Source organism: Alligator mississippiensis, chromosome 3, assembly GCF_030867095.1.
Source record: "Alligator mississippiensis isolate rAllMis1 chromosome 3, rAllMis1, whole genome shotgun sequence".
In the NCBI taxonomy this organism is placed as follows: domain Eukaryota; kingdom Metazoa; phylum Chordata; order Crocodylia; family Alligatoridae; genus Alligator; species Alligator mississippiensis.
Genome location: NC_081826.1, coordinates 37,708,277 through 37,730,525, shown reverse-complemented (window position 1 = coordinate 37,730,525; position 22,249 = coordinate 37,708,277). Strand labels below are relative to the sequence as shown.

Below are 22,249 nucleotides of genomic sequence, written 5' to 3'. Positions count from 1 at the left end.
CGAGTGTTCAAATATTCCCGCCAGTGGCTGTGCAGTGACGTCAGCCAGTGCCTTCAGTATCCTCGGATGGAGCTCATCTGGGCCTGCCGACTTAAAGGCATCCAGTTCTTCCAAGTGACTCTGCACCATCTCAGGGTCTACGCGTGGTAGTCTGGCACCTTGCTGCTGCTTCTCTACAATCCCAGTAAGAGACTTGTCGTGCCCCTCACTTAGGAACACTGAGGCAAAGAACTCGTTGAGGAGTTCAGCCTTGTCCCTCCTGTCCGTCACCAATTGCTTCTGCCCATTTAGCAGGGGTCCTATTCCTCCCTGGGCCTTCCTTTTACTCCCTATATATCTGAAAAACAATTTTTTGTTATTCTTTACTTGGGATGCCATCCTCAGCTCCATGGTAGCTTTGGCCTGTCTAACTGCCTCCCTACAAGCGTGAGCAGAGGAGGTATACTTCTCTTTGATAATCTCTCCCCGTTTCCACTTTTTATGTGCCCCCCTTTTGGCCCGTAGGCTGCCCTGGATTTCTCTGGTCAGCCAAGGAAGCCTCCTGGCCCCTTTCCCTCTTTTTCCTTACATCAGGATCATCTCCCTCTGTGCCCGAAGGATCATTTCCTTAAGGCACAGCCACCCTTCCTGGGCTCCCATCTCTTCAAAACTCCTACTCTGCAGTGCGTCCTTGACTAATCGCCTGAGTTCATTGAAATCAGCTTTCCTAAAGTCTAGCACTTTTACCCTACTAGTTACCTTACCCACTCGACGTCTTATGAAGAATTCTATTATTTGGTGATCACTGTTCCCCAGTCAACCTGAGAGTCAACATTAGAGTCCACCACAGTGAGCGGACAGGATGTTAAAAGATAGTCCTTGTCAACACTGAGTTCTAGGTCACATATATCATCATGTTATTTGACATTTGTTCAAAACAGATGTGATTTTCAATGAAGAAGTGTCCATAGAAATGTAGAACTACTTTTCAGAAAAACTTCCAGCTGATTTAAATCACTTAATTTCCATTTGGATTGGTGAGAAAAGTTTTGCCAAACTTAAGTAATGCTTTATGTTTAAGCAAACCTATGGTGTACTAGGAATACAACAAAGATACCACAACAATCTTTTATCCATCCAATAGTCTTAAAACTGTCCCATGAATATCTTAGAATGAAAGAAACCCACTCAAAACATACCTGCACTATTTCCAGCATTTCTGATTTACTGATGTATCCATTTCCATCCAGATCATACATGCTGAATGCCCATTTGAGCTTTTGCTCCAGTTTCCCTCTAGACGTTACACTCAAGGCTATGATAAATTCTCTAAAGTCTATTGTTCCATCGCCGTTAGCATCAAAGGTGCGGAATACGTGTTCTGCAAATTTAGAAGCGTCCCCATAAGGAAAAAAGTTCCCATATATTTTCTTAAACTCCTCCATAGATAAATGTCCACTTGGACAGTCTCTCAAGAAGCCTTTGTACCACTCCTGGATCTCATGTTCTGTGAAGTCTGTACTTTCTAGCAAATCTTGCATGACTTCTGGGCGTAGTTTGCTGTTCTGTTTTCCCATCTTGGAGTCAAATGTTATCTGAAGGCAGAAAAAAAACCCAAAAATTATTTTTAAATTTTATTTTAGAGGCAGTAGAAGAACACAAAGGGCCTGAGACTGAATTTTCTGATACTAGCTGACATCAATAGACTTAATCTAAACTTTTGCCAGAGTAGGCTAGATCAAAGTTAGTGCTTCTATCATTGTTCCCCTGAGATTTTCCCTTTTTCATTACCCTGTATATTGAATGGACACAAATATTGATTCTATACTCCTCATAGCTATTCTGAGGAATAACAATTAGAATGGAACCAAATTCAATTCTGATTTGTCTTTTAATATTGGTTCATACTCTAGATACAAGTTTGTTCTCCACTGGGATTCCAAGGGTGTTCATTAATATAATTCCTAAGATACATTTGTTGGTAGAGATGGATTATTTCCACTTTTAGATCAAAGTAAATTGGAATCTTAATAGAAGGCAGCAGTGAACTTTTTTGCATAAACTATTAAATACGATTTTTAATGTTCCTTTGCAACCAGGATTCAGAGCTTTGAGGTAATTATACATTGGTTCAGTTAAGGTCTTTTGAAAGTCTCTTACAAAAAAGAAGCCTGATAACCACCTTATTTACAATACTGGAAAGTCATTTCTCTTCAATTACCTATTAAGAAATATTTCTGAACACCACTTTTATGTCTAATTTTTCAAGTAAATGAATGTAATTACTTTTTGTTAAAGGCAAATTGTTATATACCATATTGTGTTATAGATTTAGTAACAACTAATATCCTTTGGTTTCTGACTACTATTTTAAAACCTGATCATACTGTTCCAAAGAGCAGTGTCATTAGTTTCATCAGAACTTATAACAGCATATCTCCCCCAAAAAGATGCACATTATTTTTGTGATAAAAAATTCTCCCTCTTTCAATGGTTAAGCATTAAGAATAGGATCTGGCCAAATCCAAACATATTCCATATTTACTTAAATCCAAGATGAGGCTTTTTACCCATTCAACATGGTGTGGAGAAAGTCTCCTCTTGGATTCAAATATGGGACCATGCTGGAGCTGCAGCTGCTACCACCATGGCTGCCTGGCTGGGGCCAGGGTGGCTCATGAAGTGGAGGAGGGGACATTTGGAAGGGGAGAATGTGCAGTGGAGGTGGGGTGGTGTGAGGAGAGTAGGAAGTGCAGGAAATCCTGTGCGGTATGGTGGGGAGGGAAGGGAATGACACAGCACCAGCTCCGGCTCTGGCTGCAGCTCCAACTCAACTCAGGGGCCACAACTATCACTGCTACCACTGACACTGGACCAGACCAGGGCTGAAGCCACTATATACTCCATGCCCCAGGCCAGAGCTCTAGCCAGAGCTGTAACACAGAGTAAGTGGCAACAGTGGGGAAGCAAGTGGAAGAGGGGCAGGCAGTGCATGGGGGGGGGGGCAAACGGCAGCATGGACATGTGCAGGGGGTGGGGGGAAGGGGCTGAGGTCAGGTTGTCTTCCCCCCTTCCACTTGCCCTGCTGCCACCGCTTTCCCTGCTGCAGCAGTGAGGGGGACAAATTTAAGATAAGTGTGACAGGGGACCATCCAGGGGCCGGGTCTAAACCTCGGCCTGCCCAACTAAGTACGGCAGTCCACCCAGTCTCACCTGCCATGACTTGCTGTTCCATATGCTGGTGTAAAATGCAGGAGGCTTCCCATTTTTATGCCCTGATGCCACGGGACGCTATACACAACTCTGACCTTCCCTTATCATGTCCCATGCCTTGCAGATGGCATCCTTGAGTTGCTCTTTGCTCTGGCTTGCGGCCAGGCCAAACTCAGCCCCTTACTAAGCCTCATGCATTTGTCTTTTCACTCTGCCCCATGGGGCCTCATTCATACTGTCCCCCTCTTACTGGGGCCTCTTGCACTCTACCTTCTCTCACTGGGCCTATTTACGCTGCCGCTCACTGGGCCACACCCAACCTGCCCTGCTCCCTTGAGCGACTGTGTAGGTCATCAGGTTTGCCTACTCCCACTCCTTGGCTGGCTGGCACACAACCTCTTGGGCTCTCTTACGACCCTCATCAGAAGAGTGACCAGCCAATTCGCCTCGCCCTGGGTGGACCTCTGACCCAAGCCCCTCTCTGGGTAACTCATCACTCTCGCCCCCTCATTAAGGCCAACTACTTGCCCAAAGTTCTTCACTTCTGACCCAAACTCAGCCTCCTCATGTCTGAGGACTTACTGGGGTCTCAGCCTCTGGCCCAACTGTGGCCGCAGGCATCCATAGACTTACCTTGGCCCATCTGCCCCCTTCCTGGGGCTTTAACTTGTGCCTTCCTACTAGGGCCATTCACCTGTGCCCTCTTGCTAGGGCCTTCACTTCCACATATACCCTCTCACTAGGGCGGCTCTGCATCTCTACCCCCTTGCTGGGGCCTCCGGGGTCTTGCATCCCATGGGGCTCAGGTTTCTGGAGATGTGTAGGGCCACAAACAAGAAGCCCCTTCCCAGCCTGGGCCTTGTTCTCTTTAGGCCCACCGCCTTTTCCCTGGGGCTTGGGACCCTAATGGGCTCCTGCCATCCCCATAGTTCCTCCCTTATCTCCAAGGTGTTGTGAACAGCAGCTCAGCCAGGTGGTGTCATTCCATCTGCCAGCAGCAGACTGCTGCTCAGCCCTAAGAGCCTGGATCTAAAATGCCCTCCTCATCAGGGCTGGCCTGTACCTGCCAGCTACCTGCTCTCAACCTTAAAGTGGCAAATACCAAAGGTGCTCTGCCACAATGAGCCTCCAATAATTAGATTTTATGCGTGGAAAATTATAACAAATTTATACATTTTCCATATATAAAATCTAATTACTGGGGTCTTGCCCCCAGATGATTCAAAGTCTTGCATTTGGGTAAATACAATAACTGAATTATGGCAAGCTATTCCTATAAACAGATATTAATGCAGATGTTCCTTACACTAATGAAGGCTATAACAGAAACATGACTTAAGGACCTGCAACATAAGAAGGTCAAAATTATTTGTGGATTAACCCAAAAAGCCTCCAACATTGTCATGTCAAACTAGATTTCATGTCATATAGACAAGCTTGTGAAAAATATCTGCAAAGACTAATGAACATCTAATAACATAACCCAGAGACATCACTATCAGTTTTGGCACCCTGGGCATAACCTCTTGGGGGAAGGTGTGAGCGCTCCTTTGCTGCATCTGGAATGGCCTCGCATTACCTGACAACAGGAGTTGGGTGCTTGGACACAGGGGGAGCAGCCTCATGTTGCCTGGCCATACTTGGCTTGAGTCCCTGGGGCTGGCAAGACCCTCCTATGGCTAGGCAGTGCAGGGCTGTTCCAGCTTGGTTTCTCAGGCTGGGCAGCATGATGCTACTTCTGCTGTGTCCTGGCTGCTTGTTCCTACAGCCAGATGGCCCAGGGCTTCTCCAGCTTGGCTCCTATGCAGAGCAGCTCCAGATGCAGCAAAGACTCTGGAGGAATCCATAAGGGGCATCATTCTGGTGCCCTCTCAAATGCACCTGGGGCTGACAGCCCTCTTATCTGCACTCCTGAAAAACCCTGTAGGTTCAAGATAATATTTATCTTGAAATGACAGCAGTGGCCAGAAAGAAAAATAATGTTTTTAGAGCTTCTCTGCTGCTTTTCCCCTTTGTCAGGGAAAAGGTCAGAAGAAAATTAAGAGCCTATTCTGGTTGGTTCTGAGCTCTGAGGTGTTAAAAACCTTCACTTCCCACTGAAGTCCAAAGGAGGCATCTTGTAGGACTGAGAATTTCCAAGCTAATATTTATATTCCAAAAAAATAAAAACAGACTTGTCTTTAACATAGAAAGTGTCTAAAGCATGCCGAAGAAGGAAAATGCCACATTAGTGGTGAGTAATTGCTATCACTTTTTCGCTTCTCACTCGGATTAATATTGTAAAAGGAACCAAAGGCTTTTCCCTCCTTGAAAATGTTAAAAAGACTGTTATTTTATGGGGCTGAATCCAATGCCTGCTAAAGGAGGTTGAAGGATTCATTGATTTCACTGAGCATTGGATTGGGTCCAGTATGAACAGCCTGGGAATTTCCTGAATTAATGGCTTACGTTAAAACAATCAAGTATTTTTATTCTTACATACTGAAGAACCGTCCTAGGCAAAAAGACAGAAGTTGGGGTTGACAACAGCTTGAAATGAAAAAGGTCAGCTTAAAGCAGAATTGATTTGTAATAAATCATCATCATCATCATCATCATCATCATAACCACAAAAATCATAATAATAACAACCATAATGACAACAAAAATATTATTAATGATAATGACAATGAAAATAATAATAATAATAATAATGATGCCAAGCAGTAAACTTGGGGTTCTAACTACCTTTTCAAACCCAGACCCACCACTATGACGCAGGCATTTAGGTTCAACTACTTTCAGGAGATAAGATTTCAAACCATTGTGGAAGAAAGCAATGAAGAAGGGTGTTTTGGAATTTTCATTACAATCCCTGATTTTTAGGGGCCATAATCCTTAGCTGTTAATATCTCACATATTTCAAAATCCATAATATTTAACCTTGACACACACACTTTCAAGCAGGAGGCCTTTTAAAATAAAATGCTTCAATTACTTTAGCCAGGGCCTTCAATATATGGGTCTAAAGAATAATCCTCTCTGGGCTTACAGGATTGCAATTGATTATACACTTACACATTTGCAGTAAGATGAACATACAATATATTTGGACCAAACAATAAAAAATTAGCATAAACTAGGACACACATTTGTATCAGCAATCACAGAGCTTTCTGAATGGAACAATTAGCATTCTTCTGGCCTTTGGAAGAGGTATACTAAATGAATTTATTTGCTGAGACTTTTCTACAGAATAGGAATAATGGGATGAAATTCACAGAGAATAGTTTATCTCCAATCCCATCCTCCATATAACTACCTTGTATCTCTCAGGCATTCCCTCCTACCTCCTGCACACCTTCTTTTCCAGGCCTTGGCCTCAGGTACTCATGCATATAGCTACATTCATACACAGCCAGGGTGTAGCCCTACTGTACATGCTTAGTTTAAGCCAGGGCCAAAATCAGATGGCTAGAAAACTGCCACTTAGGCATACAAAGGGAAATAGAATTCCACCCTCAAAGTTAGAGTTCTCTAAGGATTTAATGAACTAAGGTCATTACAAGAAAGCAAGCTATCAACAATATATTAAAAATAAAGGTAGCACATGTACAAAAATTAAGAGTCTGATAATGACTTTTATAACATTTCTCCAGCAACATTATTTTAATTGGAAATGATGGTGATGTGCATGACAAATGGGGTGACATAATATGCCTATGATGATATTAATGTACCATAAGTCTGGAGATGATGTTTTGAGGTTAAAATGATGCATCTGTGACATTCAAGGGGCAGAGGGTTGCTATTACTGCAACTGGCTGCTACTACTCAAGAAGCCCATGTGCTCAAGCAGTCTGTAAATGGTATGCTTAAGGGTGAAGTCATAAAAGAATGGAAGTCGCATCAAGCAGGGGTTGCTAGGGAAAGACTCCACAGTTGGTCATTTTTATAGCACAGTTATAGGAAGTACTATATAAAGTAAGTGTTTAGAGGTAGCTCTGTGTTGAATTTTTAGGTTAGGATCAAAGAGACCACTTTATGATTAACAATAGGCCAGCACAATTCAGTACAGAAAACAATAGCAACCCTGACACCAGGCTTGTTGAATTTCCTTCTATGAAACAAATTGTGTGAGGAAAGGAAAGTAACACTCACAACAGTAGCACCTGCTGTTACATGGCAGCATTACATCCAAAGGTGAAAAAGGCTGGAAACAATGACATAGAACCCTTCTTATTTTATCACTGCCTTCTCATCAAGAGTCTGTTGCTGTTAGTTGACAATTGTTGCCAAGATTTGAAATATCTAGGTAAAATAATGTTTGCAAATATATAGACCACACACTTTCCAGACCTCAATGACTCAGATTAGCTTCCTGACACCTGAAGCAGCCAAGGATCTGCACTTGAACTGAAGCCAATCCATTGCTTTGAATATATTCATCCAAAGAATGCCATTGAACACAGTTCCTCAACAGAATTCCAGATTTCATGAGGGCCAATGAGCAAGCACCATTGGCATGGCTCCAATAAAGTCTCTGACATCTGAGCTGCTACAGCCAGCTCATGTTTGACTTCCTGTCCATGCTCATGGCTCTCTAGCTTCATGCTCATTAGGATATTCCTTCCTGTTTTCCTGAGATCAGTTTAATAAATAAAGAGAAGACCAGGCAAATTATCTTGAATTTGGAGGAAGGTAGCTTGACCATGAAGGAAGGAGGCAGCTGACCAAAAAAGAGAAGGCAGAATAAAGTGAGGAATTGATTAACATTCAAAAGAAGCAACCCTCAGTGCTGACTGGCTCAGACCCAACATGAGTAGGTCATGTTGATATAACCCTAGATAAAACAGTGCAAAAACACTCAGATTCAGAAGAAAAAGTGAGAGCACATGACTTAGCCTTTCCATATCCAGCACATCCCAGAAAATGCTTAAATGTTATAAACCTCTTTAGTTTTAGCCATGATTGGTAGAGAAAGAGAGAGTGCATGTGCTGCACTCTTTGGCTAGGTACAGACAGTCAAAAAGCCTGAGGCTGAATTGATTCAGTTTTTGCAGGTTAGTCTAAGCTACAAAGATTGAACCAATAAGCAAATGAACAGACATACACTTTTGATTCAGGAAATGCAGCCATATGCCAACAGCAGCTCAGGCCAGAAGGCACGGGGCACTGGAGCACAGCTCTCTGGCATGTAACCAGGATAGGCTGTGTGTTTGTTTCCTCTTCCTGCTGCCCCCAAGTTCTCTGCGATTTGCAGTCCAGACTTACAGAAGCAGGACTCTACAGACTTGCTCATCCCTTCTTCTTCCTGCTTCCAGGTACCTCTGGGATTTGTAGTCCACAGTCACAGCCAGCACTAAGTAAGCAGGACAGGGCAGCTCCATACTTGGGGAAAGGAAAGTCTAACCCCACTCCCTGGCCCCAGACCCCAGCAGGGGTTTGCCTGGGGGGGGGGGGGGAGGGCAGTGAGCTGGCCTGTGAGCCAGCCCTCACTGCTCCAGCTAGGGACCAGAGGAGTGGGGCAGCCCTGCTCTCTGGAGCAGACAACACAGCCCAGCCCAGGTCTGCAAGATGCTGGGGGACTCTGATTTAACTTGAACCAGGAAAGGGTCTGGGACAGAAGTTTCATAAACTGGTTTGACCTAAACCAGTTAGGTCTGATATACTACATTCAACCAGGTTTATCTTATACCAGTTTCACCCATTTTGAAAATGGTTTATGTGCACTGAACTTCTGCTCTGTTACAGGTTTAAACCAGTTTCTGATCACTTAAACCAATTTGTGTGTAACTTCTGTCCCTAGCCTTCATGGCTGCAGGAAAAAATCATACCCAATGCATGGAAAATGACATTTTAATAAAATTTTCTGAAAAAAGCCATAGCCAGTGAATTGAAGCCTCAATGTGGCTCAGAAGTTGTGGCCTGGAGTATCACTAGCCTGAAGGAAAGGGGTGAAGGAAGAATGCAGGGACAGAATCACTGGACACTTTGTACCTGACGAGACAGATAACTGTCCACAAGCATTTGCAGATGCAGAGAGTAAGTGCGAGTAGATCCCTATTTCAGGGTAAGGTTTGGAACTGAGCATTGATCAATAAGTTCTGGGAGCACACGGTCCAGCTAGTTTGGCCGTCTGGCTCTGTATCCATGAGAGCACAGGGTCAGAATCTGTCTCACTGTTAACACCCTTCAAATATCTGGAACAGTATTGCACCCCTTGTTCTCCTTTCTTAACCACTGACATCACCTAGCAAAACCCTCCATATCTAATTATTTTACTTTTTCTTCATACAGTCCCTTTATCCTAAATGTGATACTGAATTGTGTGTGTATGTATCCGTGTGCACGCGTGCCTTACTTTCTCCAGTTTCTCTTTTTAAGAACCCTTGTAGGACACAGGGCCACTTACGTGAAGAAACTTAATAATGACAACACTCCTATATATAAGGTATGTCTTCTGTGTAGTTGTGGCTTTAGACTTCAACACTGACAGCTGTCAGGCATGCTAATGAATGATGAGGCTGCTTTGTCCCAAGAAGCAGCTAGTTAAAATGACACGTTTTCTTCTGTGTGTTTTGTTTCTCTGTGCTCCCAACACTGATGGCGGGAATGTTGGTGTTGCCATGGTCTGATAATGAATGCAAATCCAACAGTAAATAAGACAGTATGTAGGCAATGCACTTTGTGTCCTCTTGTAAATCACACAACTGTATCACGCAAGGTACTGGTTGCCAAGGTAAGCACCTATGTTCAATGATTACTGCAGTGTGCAGTCACAGAGAGCTGTGTAAATATTCTCAGGAATATCATCAACAGGTTACTGCATTTTATTTCCTCATTCTAAAATTTCTCTTAATTTTTTCCTTCCTGAAGCTCACAACTTCATGGCCTATTTCTGCTTTCTCTTTTTTAAGTGTAACTGAAACTAAGTCTCATGAACAAATTGCAAGTGAAAACTATTCCGACTAACCAATACAGGGCCAATTTATGTTCTTTGAGGGATTTCCAATTAATTCCAGTGGAATCTATTAAGGTATTCAGATTGTATTGCTCTGCAGAATCTGGTCTGGTTATAGTCTTTTTTAAAATAATTTTAGGGGACTATATGCCTTAACTTCTTGAAAGTTTGCAATTTATTTCATTATCACTTCTATTTCGCATTCATATTTGTATTTGTTTACAAAATAAATACTTGTAAATTCTGGGTAAAAGGTAAGCTTTTTATTAAATAGTACCTAACAAGTATTCACTGGGTGCACCTGCATGTGTGTTTTACTGCGGAGTTGACTAATTAGCAGTGCAGCATCACAGTCTACATGTGCACTGGTATAAGGTGCAGTAAATTAATTAACACTGCCATAAGATAGTACTGTCGGAGACAGCAGAGTAATTAAGTGTGATGAAACGCATTTGTAGATATGTCAGGGGCTAACTGGGGCATGAGGGTGCTAAAGTGCAGGCGTTGCCTCCTGCCTAGCCAAAAGGCTCTGCACTTTGGCAGCCAGCCCCTCTGCCATCCAACACTGCCACCCAGAGCCCAGGGCTGATCCCCTGAGCCTGCTGCCAGTTCAGGGCTACTCCATCCTGGCTCATACTGCTGCTGTCCTGGGCGCATGTGTAAATGCTGTGGCTGGGAGCAGTTGAATCCAGTGCAAACTGCCCTGGAGTTTATCATGACACATTATTTGAATGTGTAAATGCACCCACTTTGAAGGGAAAAGAAATGTGTTAAAAACCAAATATGATCTCTGCAAACGGAAGAAAAGAAGATTCGGAAATAAAAATTGGACTTACCCACCCTGACTATATCACTTTAAATTGCCAAATTGCAACATTTATAAAATTAATGTACACAGTTCATTAGTAAAATTGAAATTCTATTTTTATGTATATGCAAAAGTCACTTCACTTAACAGTACTGCAACGTAATAAAAGAAATATGCAATACAAACAATTCATAATATTCAGTAAAAATTTTCAATGAATATGAAGTAAGAAGTACAAGAAGGAAGAGCAAAAAACAGATGAAAAGAGAAGAGCAGGGTCCACATTTATGTTTTATTTATTAACACAAGATATAGTGTTCATATACTACATCAAAGCAGTATTTGGTAGTCCATAACCCATGTGTAATTCCTTCTTACAAAGCTGGTTTCTTTAGTGATAAACCCACTCTTTCATGCTAGGCTGTTAGTCCAATTCCAATGTCCTAAAATTTCTGTTTTGACAGTTTATCTTTTTTTTTTAGTCATACGTTCACCAGGAGAATTCTTCCCTACTACAGCATGCTCTCAGTCACCTCTTTGATAACCTTATGTTCTGTGCTCTTCCTTTATATCAGAAAAGGCCCCAAAAGCTAAAGACAAAAATCCAAACCTTGTAGCAATGTCCTTTAAGAGAGGTGGACAGTCAAAGCAGGAGCAGCTGCACAAAGCTAAAATGTTACAAACAGAGACTTATAGATATCAAACATCAAAAGGGCAGGCCTTCATCCCGTTAGATTTACCCTGGCATAGAAAGGTTACAGCTGCTCCACGTTGTCTCCTGTTTCTCTTTGTCATAATTCCTTTGTATAGTCTCAAAGAGGAGGAAGGGAGGGGGGAGGGAGCGGAGAGGCAGTGCTCCCGTCAATAAATGCTAATTTATTATTATCAGGATATTCAGCATGAATGGGTTAACTGGATAATGGCCTATTGTCTATCATGTTACTGTCAGTAATGCTCCCTGAGCCACTGTGGAATCTTTTAGAGGCAGACGTGTGCAGTGACACGTCTGGACCTGAGTCGCGCAGGAATGCCCTCCTCCACCCCCCATCTCTGCACCAGCTTCAGTTTCACTAGCAGCAACAAAATGAAAGTCTCCTGTTTCCACAGTGTTTCTTGTAAAGCTGATGGTGCGGAAAGGTGAAATATGACTATGCACAAATATTTATAGCACTAAAGAAAGGTGGGCAAGACCACACCATGTGGATTTGTGTTGCATAGAGAGGTGCATTGTAGAAAGACTCCAGTTCATGGTCTGTCAACCTTACTGTTATAAAATTGCATATTTAGGAGTTTATAGCTTGGTCATAAAAATTGTCTTGGTACCCATCTGTCTGTTTACTGGAGGTGTTTTACATGAACCCCACTTCATCTTGGTATCTAAGAGCACACACAATCTCAGACACTTAGGGCAGAACCCTATTTCAACTCTATGTGCTCACACACACAGACACACACACACACACATATATATATATATCCCAAAATTGCAGTTGAGCCAAAATAACATGACTAGTGGATGTCAGACTCCAGATGAAGAAAAGGGGCCTCCCAGGTTTTGACCCAACAGCCTATTGAGTAGGGCACTCACTCAGGAAGTGGGTGATCCAAGTTCTAGGTGTCCCTCACCCAAAGAGGATTTGAATATCCATCTCTCCCACTTCCTAGCACAATGCTCTAACAACCAAGCCATAGGTTAGTTATTATCCAAGCTCCAGTTATACAGCTAGGCAAGTGCCATTTGGGCTTGTAAAGAAGGCTCTAGAAAGGCTTTCTACTCACATAAAGCCCAAATGGCCCCTCACTTGAAGCCAAACTGGAGGAGTACAGGTGCCACAGATCCCTGGGTCTTTCTGCATCACCCTGACAAAGGGGGCTGATGATATGGTCCAGGTCAGGAAATGAACTACTGATTTATGCATACAAACCAATCAATGGCTCAAAATCCCACAGAGCCATCAGAATCGCTGATGGCTTTAAACAGTGGGCACGTGGGTTGTCTGTTTCAAGCTTGTAGCCAAAATACGTGATAGTGATGGTGAGAGTGGTGGTATGTACATGCACATGTAAATTCTGTCCTTGCAGTCTTGTCCAATTATTTCAGCTTTGTGGGGAGAATTGGTATGAGTGCATGCATGTGTGTGCATATGATTTTCACATAAGGAAAGTAGTGTAATAGGTGCATCAGACACTGTGCACAGCTCAAACATAGCATTTTCCTGTTAGTTACAATACCAAAATAAAATTTAAAAAATGGAGGGGGCCGAATCAAATAAAACATATAAAAGTTTTCATTACTAAAATCTGAAGTTACTCCACAAAGTACAATTTAGCAGTTATTTCTAAATTGCCAGAGGGGATTCTGTTTCATATAATTGCCCCTTGTTCTCCAAGAACACAGTGGTGTCAAAAGAACATCAATCTTCGTATTGATTTTTGCTTTTTTAATTATTCTTGTTCAAAACAATATTTTGCCACAGGCTTTGTAAAAAATAATGCACTCCTTTAACCCAAATAGAACCATCTGTGGTCTTTTAAGCAACTATCTTGTTTAGCAGATTTCAGAAAAATCTTGTGAAAAAAAAATATTTGCCTATGCCTCCTGGAATTAAATGCTTTTACTTCCTGGAAAACAGCAATTTTATTAAAAATATTTGCTGCTACCTAATAATTATCAAATAAAGAGGGAATAAAAGGTTCGTTAACATGGCACATGACAATGTCCATTCTTTATAAGGCATTTTTCCAGCTTTTATTACATTCAACTGTTTCACTAAGCACAGGGCATTTCTAGTATTTATAAACAATGGTGTACAGCTAACAGCAGGGGAGCTGGCAAAATCTCAGCCAGTTCCAACTGGGGTGACTTTATCAAGTGGCATTCTTTCTAAAGGAGACCATATATTATGACCATGATGACAGACCTTTTCTGCAGTGACTGTGGCTTCTATTATGAGAGTAACTTAGGAGACTAAAGTTTCTTTGTTTAAAAAGCTCTCTGTGGGCCACATTTTCAAAAATGCTTAGGGCCAGGTTTTCAAGTATGTGGGTCCTACAGTTGGAGCCAGATTTTCAAAAGAAACCCAACTTCTATTTCAACACTGAAGCAGGGGCCACATTATCAAGAGGCATTAGCACCCCACATACTGAGATTCTCTGACAATCATAATTGGGAGATGAACACTTCTAAAAATCAGGCCTTAGTAATGTGTCTTCTTCAATCTTATTTTGATTTTCTTTTCTAAGTACACCTTATATTTCCCTGGCCTGAAACATTCTCTATTTTGTGCAAGGAACTTGTTAATGGAAACAAAAATTGTCCCTATGTGCTCGAACTGAGCAAGCACCAGAAGCAGTCAGCCGCAGTTTCATCAGCCTTCTAATCTGACCTACATCTAGTTCAGTCCTCTTTGTAACCATGTACACAATGCACTTGTTGAAGAGTGGCTGAGACCAAAACAGAAGAGCCTGCACAGCTTCTCTTGAGCAGAGTAACATGAGAAGTCAGTATGAACCCAGTGTGGTTGTGATCTTTTTTTTTTTTTGGAAATAAATAGCATGTCTCTCTTAAAGAGTGACATTTGTGCTGTGTCTGGCCCTAAAATATTGTTAACAGATGTTCTTGCATCCCCTAGCTAAGGCTTAGTGTTTGAAGTCATAACAAAAGTATAATATCGGAACCAGACACATTAACTGGCAAATTAGCATATTTTCTTGCATACAGCACATCCCAGAAAATAAAACATACCTTGTTTTTGAAAGGCAGAATGAAGAAAAAAAAGATTTTTCTAGAGCGGTGGCTCCACAGAACAAAGCTTAATCTTTAGCTGACTCACTCTCCATTTCCTGCTTAACTAATGCTGAATCCCTAGCTGCACCTGAAGCGAGGTCTCAATGGGTAGATTTATGATTTTGGAGGGAGACCAGGCCAGGAGGGAGGCATACAAGGATTCAGTCTTGTGAGACAATTTCTCTCACATGGGAGATCTTGCAGGTTGACACCTGGAAGATCCTTCTCCTGGAAGCACCATGTATCCCCTGGGAGAAACCGAGTAAACACTAGTCTGCTCGTAGTTTCTACTGGGAAGCAGTGATTCTCTTAGTAGAAACATAACACCTGTACATGACCAGAGCTTTTGGTAGTAAAGTCTTGAATGGGGATATAGGAAGCTATGGGCTTGTGAATAGAAGCTGCCCTGGCACAATGAATTCTCCTGGAGCTAAGAAGTTCTACAGCGTTTAATAATAAAAAGCACTGTAGGAGTTTTTAAAGTTGTTTTCATAAAGCAACTTTTAGAAAAATGTAATATATGCATAACCAAGAATGTTTAGCACCTCAAACTTGCAGAGCTGGCCAAAACATTTTCAATTTTTCTATCTTCAGTGCCTTTTAGCTGAAATTTAAATGTTTTGTATGAACACGTCAATTGCAATAACATTTGTCTGGAAAAATGTCAAAATGAATCATTTCACCTTTAGCCTTCTACTTACACAAGGTAAAATGTTTCACTTAGACTTTATTGTTTAAATTCATTTTGTAGATTTGCCTTCTGTAGTAAAATATTAATTTTAATATAATAATGTTCATCATTAATAGGAAAAAAATTCGATGTTATTTCCCAATCAAATACTTTGAATTTCCACTCCACAGGAAACTTTGACTTTTTGTTACAATTGAGAATTACAGTTCTGATTTCTGCCCAGCTCTAATCAACAAAGCCACCTGCTTTATATGAACAAGTTCCAGCAGTATTCTGACCTGACTTACATTCAATGCAATTCATTAAAACAATGACATGTGACAAGCCTCCATCTCAAATCAGTCCATGTGAAGTTCATTCTCATTCTACATACTGTGCTGCCAAATCATGACAACGTGTTCACATGCCAGATTCAAAACTGACTTGCAAAGCTATGAGGGAATATAATTCCAGTGACACCTGGCACAGCTAATAGGCCCAACTAACAGTCTAGATGGGACTTCTATCCAGACATTCACATAAACTTTCAGAAAGCCCACATTTTGTGTACAATGCAGCACCATTATTTATAAGTTTTTACTTTGCAAAATCTAGCTCACATTAAATTTAGTATTTTCTCCTTTACACAGTCTCAATTTTGTACATTAGTGATAAGCAATATTTTTAACTAGAATGTAAGCCCATAAGCTATATATTTGATCAGCATTGTACATTTACTCAACAGTCATTCAGAATTGTTCATTTGTCTTGGTAAGGCATGCTGATGTGACAGAACATGACAATGACAAAATATAATGGCATTTAGAAGCTATTAACACAATACAGTATAAGTCTTATCCAGCCTAAATATACTTCTCTACTCCAGTGAAAAACAAGTTACACCCAAACTTTACCAGAATCTAAACCTTGCATCCTACATCAGATTTAATTAACAGGGATAAAAAGGCTTGATTTTTCCTGTTAGCTAATTCTGGGTGGACACAGCTCGTTTGAAGCATCTCAAAATAAGTAACAAGTATTGTCTGTGAATTTTGAAAGTAATATTGATATCCAGCTCTGAAGTCACATAGAATAGCACAGAAAATCATAAAAATGAAAAAAAACCCAGAAACACACTAACATGCATGTTTTCCACAATTGCTAATGCAAGCATAAATGCAAGTGCAGAACTTTATTTCAGTGAATTCTCCATTTTAAGTGTGGGGAATAGCTATTCACACAAAATATTGTTTAACTAACATTAAGGAAATAGTAACAGCATCTGTTATATGAATAACTTAAACTGAAGTAATATACATTTATGGGTAATGTTTAAGGGACGAAAACTATTTGAATCTTCATAGCTGCACTGATGCCCTGGTGATGGTTGAAGTATGAAAATCTAGACTGAACATCTTTCTTATCTATCTGAATGTTTGCTTTGATTTCATTATTTTCTGGAAAGCCAACCAGGATGCACCCATTTGCATTTGCAATTGGAAGGGTTAATGTCACTTCAGCTTTCACTGTTACTGACCTCTGAGGAAATAAACAGAAACTCATCAGATAACTGTTTTCATACAAACAAACCACATTTTTTCTCATGTGAATAACAAACAATTTTGATTGTCGATGACAGGCGTAAGTGGGAGAACCAGAAAATGCTCTGACTCTTATTTCCAGAGCTTAACTTTAGAAATGCCAGAACTTACTCAATATGATGTGAAAAAAACAATTTTCATTGCCTCCTAGCAGTCCAAATCCGTGATACTGTGAGTGCCTGTGGCATATTCTGAGCCTGCTTAGTTTGCTTCCTTTTTGTATCACCTGTATCAGCACCCTGGAGATTTTAGTTTGCTCTTCTTTCTTGTTGCATGTGGCTTTAACTGGTTCTCCCTATCTTTACATTTCCCCTGGACTGTTTCATTCTGTTCCTTTAATAAAATCAGTTCTCCAAACAGCATTCTACCTTTCATGCATTTTTCTCTTTTGACTTCTTTTTTTCTCTTTCTGTTTCTTTCCCATTCCTTAATCTCTATGACTTAGCTTTCAAAGCTTCCTCTTTCTATTATCTCCGGCCATGGCCTTTTTACTTTTTTATTCTCATTGTTTCTCTGCTTACCAGCTCTGATTCTCAGTACTGGGCTTCAGAGGGTCTGTCCTGGTCATCAGAAAAATGAAATATATTGAGACCCTACCAACAGGGCTTGGGAGATTTTGGTGGGGAGGCTATCTGTGGTAGGATTTTTTTCTGATGGTATGGTCTACAGAAGGAATAGCTGCTTTCTGTCTTCTCTAACTTGTCAACTATGTCCCTCAGTTATTTATCATCTTACTTCTGATTTGCTGCCTGTCTTGATATTAGATGGCTAATAGGCTGTCTGATTCTGAGAACTGTTCTCTAAAGTATTATCACCCAGGCTGAGCTAAAGAATGATAGTGGAGCCCTTGTCTATTTTCCCTGGAAACCACAGGCTCCAAAACTAGAAAGTGATGGAGATCATGTGCAGGGCAATGCCAACTGTAATCATTACTATTTGCTCGCAGGTCTTGGAAGGTTCATTTAATCAGTTCCATACTGGTGCACATTTCATATCCATTCATAAAATATACATAACACTACAATCATAACCTCACTGATGTAATCTCTTCCTTTCTTGATACCTTTCCCAATAATTCCTCCTCACTGTCCCCTACCTGATTAACTCACACTTTGTCTAATGCTTATAATAACTCAGCCTCTAGGATCTTGGTGCAAATATGTTCCTTAATGCAGGGTTCTGACCCTTTACTGTGTCACCAACTTCATACTACTGTAACTATTGAAATCTGTGGAGTGGCTCACTTAGTAATAAAAACTCATTTGGGTAAATCAAAGCTACATTTCCTAAGATGTGTGGCCACCTCAAACATAAAACCCCACACCAAGAAGCACTGCCAGACTCCCTATTCTTCCCTCTGACCCCCCCGGCTTCACCCAAGACAAAAACTTGTCTCCCAGTGTATTCTGTGGAGCACTTACATACCGATTGGGTAGAAATACACTCTTAAAATCCAATATTGTGCTTGCCATTCAAATTCTATGTTAATTGCCCTGTGTTGGTAATACAAAGCTGATGCAATCCTTGCAGTCCTGGCAAACTGCCAGGAGCTGGCTCTTACACTGCCTCCATGCTGCACCTCCATGCTGCACCTGGGAGTACTGCCATGAAGCTTATCACACCCATTTGTTTCCACTTCCCAGCATGACACAAGGCAGCCCTGAGCACACGCCTGGCTCTCTTCATAGGCCTCTCAGGTGCACTCATTAGTATGTGCTGATGCTGCACTAAGGCAGCAACTTGCCTCATTGCCAGGATTTGTCATGTGAGGTTGCAGGGGCTGCTTCATGATAGCACTCCTGTGCGTAGCCTGGACTCTTTGCAGAGGCCTTCCTAAGTGGCGCAAGGACTCTGCTGAAAGACACAGATCCAAAGAAAAAAAAATGAAATAGAAAACAAGGTGTAAGTAAGAATAACATGCATTAGAGAGGTAAGTAGTCAGGGATACCTTGCATGCTCACTTTCTAATAGGTAATAGTTAAGTCTAGTACACCCATGAAGCAACTGGGAAGGAAGTTCATAGATACAATCACGGTTTTAAACCTGGACACCTACCAGCTGAGTTCTGGCTCACTTTGAAGGGGTCTACCTATTACCAACAGCCTGGAGACTAAAAGATTCAAGATGTTCAAGTGCCCACAAACGTCGGGGAAAAATTTGCCTGCTTCGCACAGGAGGCAGCCAGAACTTGGATACTTATGTCTGACACAGAATCATAGAAAATTTGGGTTGGAAGGGACCTCAGGAGATCATTTAGTCCGGTGGTTCCCAAACTTTTCATACTGTGGACCAGCACGGGAGCTGGACGGGGTACACGGAGCCTCCATCCTGGGGCTACCCCACCACCCAGCTTTAACCCTGCACGTGACTGCTGGCGGTGGAAGCTGCTTGCCCAGGCAGACAAATGGGGGTCCGAGCAGAGGGCTCATGCCACAACCCAGCAACCAACCCTTTGTGGCCCAGTGGTTGAGAACCTCTGATCTAGTCCAATCACCTGCTCAAAGCAGAACCATCCCCAGCTTTACCATCCCAGCCAAGGCTTTGTCTAGCCAGGGATTAAAAACCTCCAAGGATGGAGACTGCACGACCTCTCGAGGTAACGTATTCAACCTTTCTCCAGTTTCGCCACATCCTTTCTGTAGTGGTGGGAGAGACCAAAACTGGACACAGTATTCCAGATGTGGCTTCACCAGTGCCAAATAGAGGGGAATAATTACTTTCCTCAAATTGCTGGCAAAACTCCTACTTATGCAGCCCAGTATGCCATTAGCCTTCTTTACAACAAGGTCACAGTGTTGGCTCATATTCAGCTTATTGTCCAGTGTAACCCCCAGGTAACAAATTTACTTGTGATTAGTTACTGCACAGTTAACGCATGTGTAAATGCAACCTGGAAGCAAATTTGCTCCCAGGTCAGCCCTGCCACTAGGGGTACAGCCCCAGGGGTCCAGGCTGGGAGCCTCTTCTGCCCCAAAGCTGGGCTGCCTCTATGGCAGTCCCTGTCTCAGGCCTTTAAAAGCCTGCGTGCATTTTGAGCACTGAGGCACACCAGCAGGCAGCCTGAGGTAACTCCAGGCCCTGTGTCCCCTTGGGCAGGCAGCAGGCTAGCCTCATCAGCTTTCCTGCACACTGGTGCCACTGTCTAGCAGTGCCGTGCACCTGCCAGGGTACTGCAGGCTACAGCCAGGCTTGCCAGTCCCCAAGCACAGCTGAAGGAAGCTTCTGGCTGCTGGAACCAGCTCCACCTGCCCGCAGCCTTCCTGGAGCCTGCAGGCACTGCAGGGAATTGCCTCAGCCACACAGCTGTAACTCCCACATTGGGCCCCTGCCCTGGGTGCTTCAGACAGCTGCCCAGGCCTGGCAGCACAGGGACAGCCATGCAGAGGCCCAGAGAGCTGGCATGGGAACCACAATGGCTTGATCTTCACTGGTGCCCTTGCCCATACCTGCCACCCAGGGCCCCAACTGGTCACAGGAGGAGACTGGGGACTTTGTGGCACTGTGGGGCAAAGCAGAGTTGCAGCACCAGTTTGAGCGGGGTGGGCACTCCAATGCCCACATCTATGAGGGGCTGTCAGGCCAGATGCAGAAGCACAGGCACAGCTGGTCGGCGTGGCAGTGCCACATAAAGGTAAAGGCCTTGCGTGCACACTGGGTTGCCATCACCAACCACAACCATCGGTCAGGGAGTGCCCATAAGTGCATACGCTTTATGTGGCAACTGATGGACAGCTTTGTGCCCCAGGACCTAGGCCACAGCCGTGTTGTCTACAGCAGCACTAGTGGCCTACCAGAGCCCCCACCCCAGCCTGGCACCACCGGTGACATGTCATCCATGGAGGGGCCCTCAGGTGTCCAGCAGCCTGCTCCACTGAGCTCCCTGGCTGCAGTCTCCAACAGCAGCTTGGGGAGCCCGTACCAGCACCTGCCTCACCAGCTCCACAGCCCCAGCCCTGACCATGAGGCATGGCATGGCTGGCCATGATACTGCTGGCCATCAGCAGTGCCAGCTCCTCCCCAAAGGGATCTCCAGCTGGCTGCCCACCTGCTGTACCCTGCCATCCAAGGACAACACCCATAGCTGCATGCCATCATCCATTCCCACTGGAGGGACCTCCTCACCCTGGCCCCTGCCCCTCCTTCCTGTCTGGCCCATTTACACTCCCCTGGTCCTGGTTTCCCCCACACAGGACGCAGGGAGGCAGGAGACAGTGCAAAACTTTATTGAGCAGTCTGTGCCTCTGCAGCTAGGTGGGCACAGGCCTCTCACATGCTGAGGAATGCATCAATGCTGGCAGTGATGTCCTTCTCAGCTGCAGGAGGCAAGGATGTGTAGTGCAGTCATAGGAAGTCCTCCAGGTGGCAGCCAAGGTTTCAGGACAGCCCAGGCTTGCCCCCTCCACTGTCGTAGCTCAGGGTCCCATGCCAAGTGCACTCAGGGCAGCATGGCCATCAGCAGCAGCAGGGCATAGTGGGTTAGGCACCCCTTGGTCTGTGCAAACAGCTCCTTGCACACTGCCTGGGGCATACAGCTTCTTTCTCATGGCTCTGCAGGGCCTGCAGCTACATGTGGTGGAGAGGCCATACTTACTTGGCAGCTGGGATGTGGCCTCAGGGTCACCAATGCCCACAGCCAGGGCCCTGCAAATGTGCTAGCTCCACCAGAGGAGGACCTTGGACAGGATCCTCCTCCTGGACTGCTGCCTGGCCTCTGACCCTAGCCCCATCCTGGCAGCCACCTGCCTTCCAGCAGCACGCCCCTGCCTGGGCCTGGGCAGAGGTCCTGTGCTGCCTCCAGCAACCAGAAGTCCCTGCCCCAGACCCCACCCCATGTCCAGCACTACCCAGCCCCTCCCCCCAACCTGGGCATAGCCCAGCCACTTGCCCTGGCTCCATGTGGGCGTGGAGCCGGAGCTTCCTGCATCAGGGCCAGGATCACATGCTGGCCCTGCTGGCACTGGACACCAGCTGCTGGATGGGGAGCCACCCATACCGGGGGAGCACCAGCCACCGTCACCCATGGGCAAGTGCCTTGCCTTTTGGACTCACTGTGGCATGTACACCCATGGGGGAATAGCCAGAGGATGGGGTGCTGGTCCCCGGGCTCTGCCCCCTAGGCACCTGCACCCCATGGCCCCACAATGTGGGATGACACACAAACAACAATGTATATAGTTTTCATGGGGAAGATTTTTTATTGTTGGTGGGTGGGGTGGGGGATGGAGGGGCTCTGTTTGTTGAGGCAAGA

General features: G+C 43.7%; 1 protein-coding gene across 4 annotated transcripts in view; it reads right to left on the bottom strand.

Annotated features, from left to right (window-relative positions):
• NCALD (neurocalcin delta) overlaps nt 1-22,249 on the bottom strand; it is a 210,791-nt gene that overhangs the window by 41,955 nt on the left and 146,587 nt on the right. For all 4 annotated transcript variants that reach the window (XM_019495744.2, XM_059723835.1, XM_019495743.2 and 1 more), the window contains one exon: nt 1,179-1,574. In XM_019495744.2, the coding sequence (XP_019351289.1) occupies nt 1,179-1,556 (378 nt within the window). In that variant the 5' untranslated portion in view covers nt 1,557-1,574. The remainder of the gene's footprint in view (nt 1-1,178; nt 1,575-22,249) is intronic.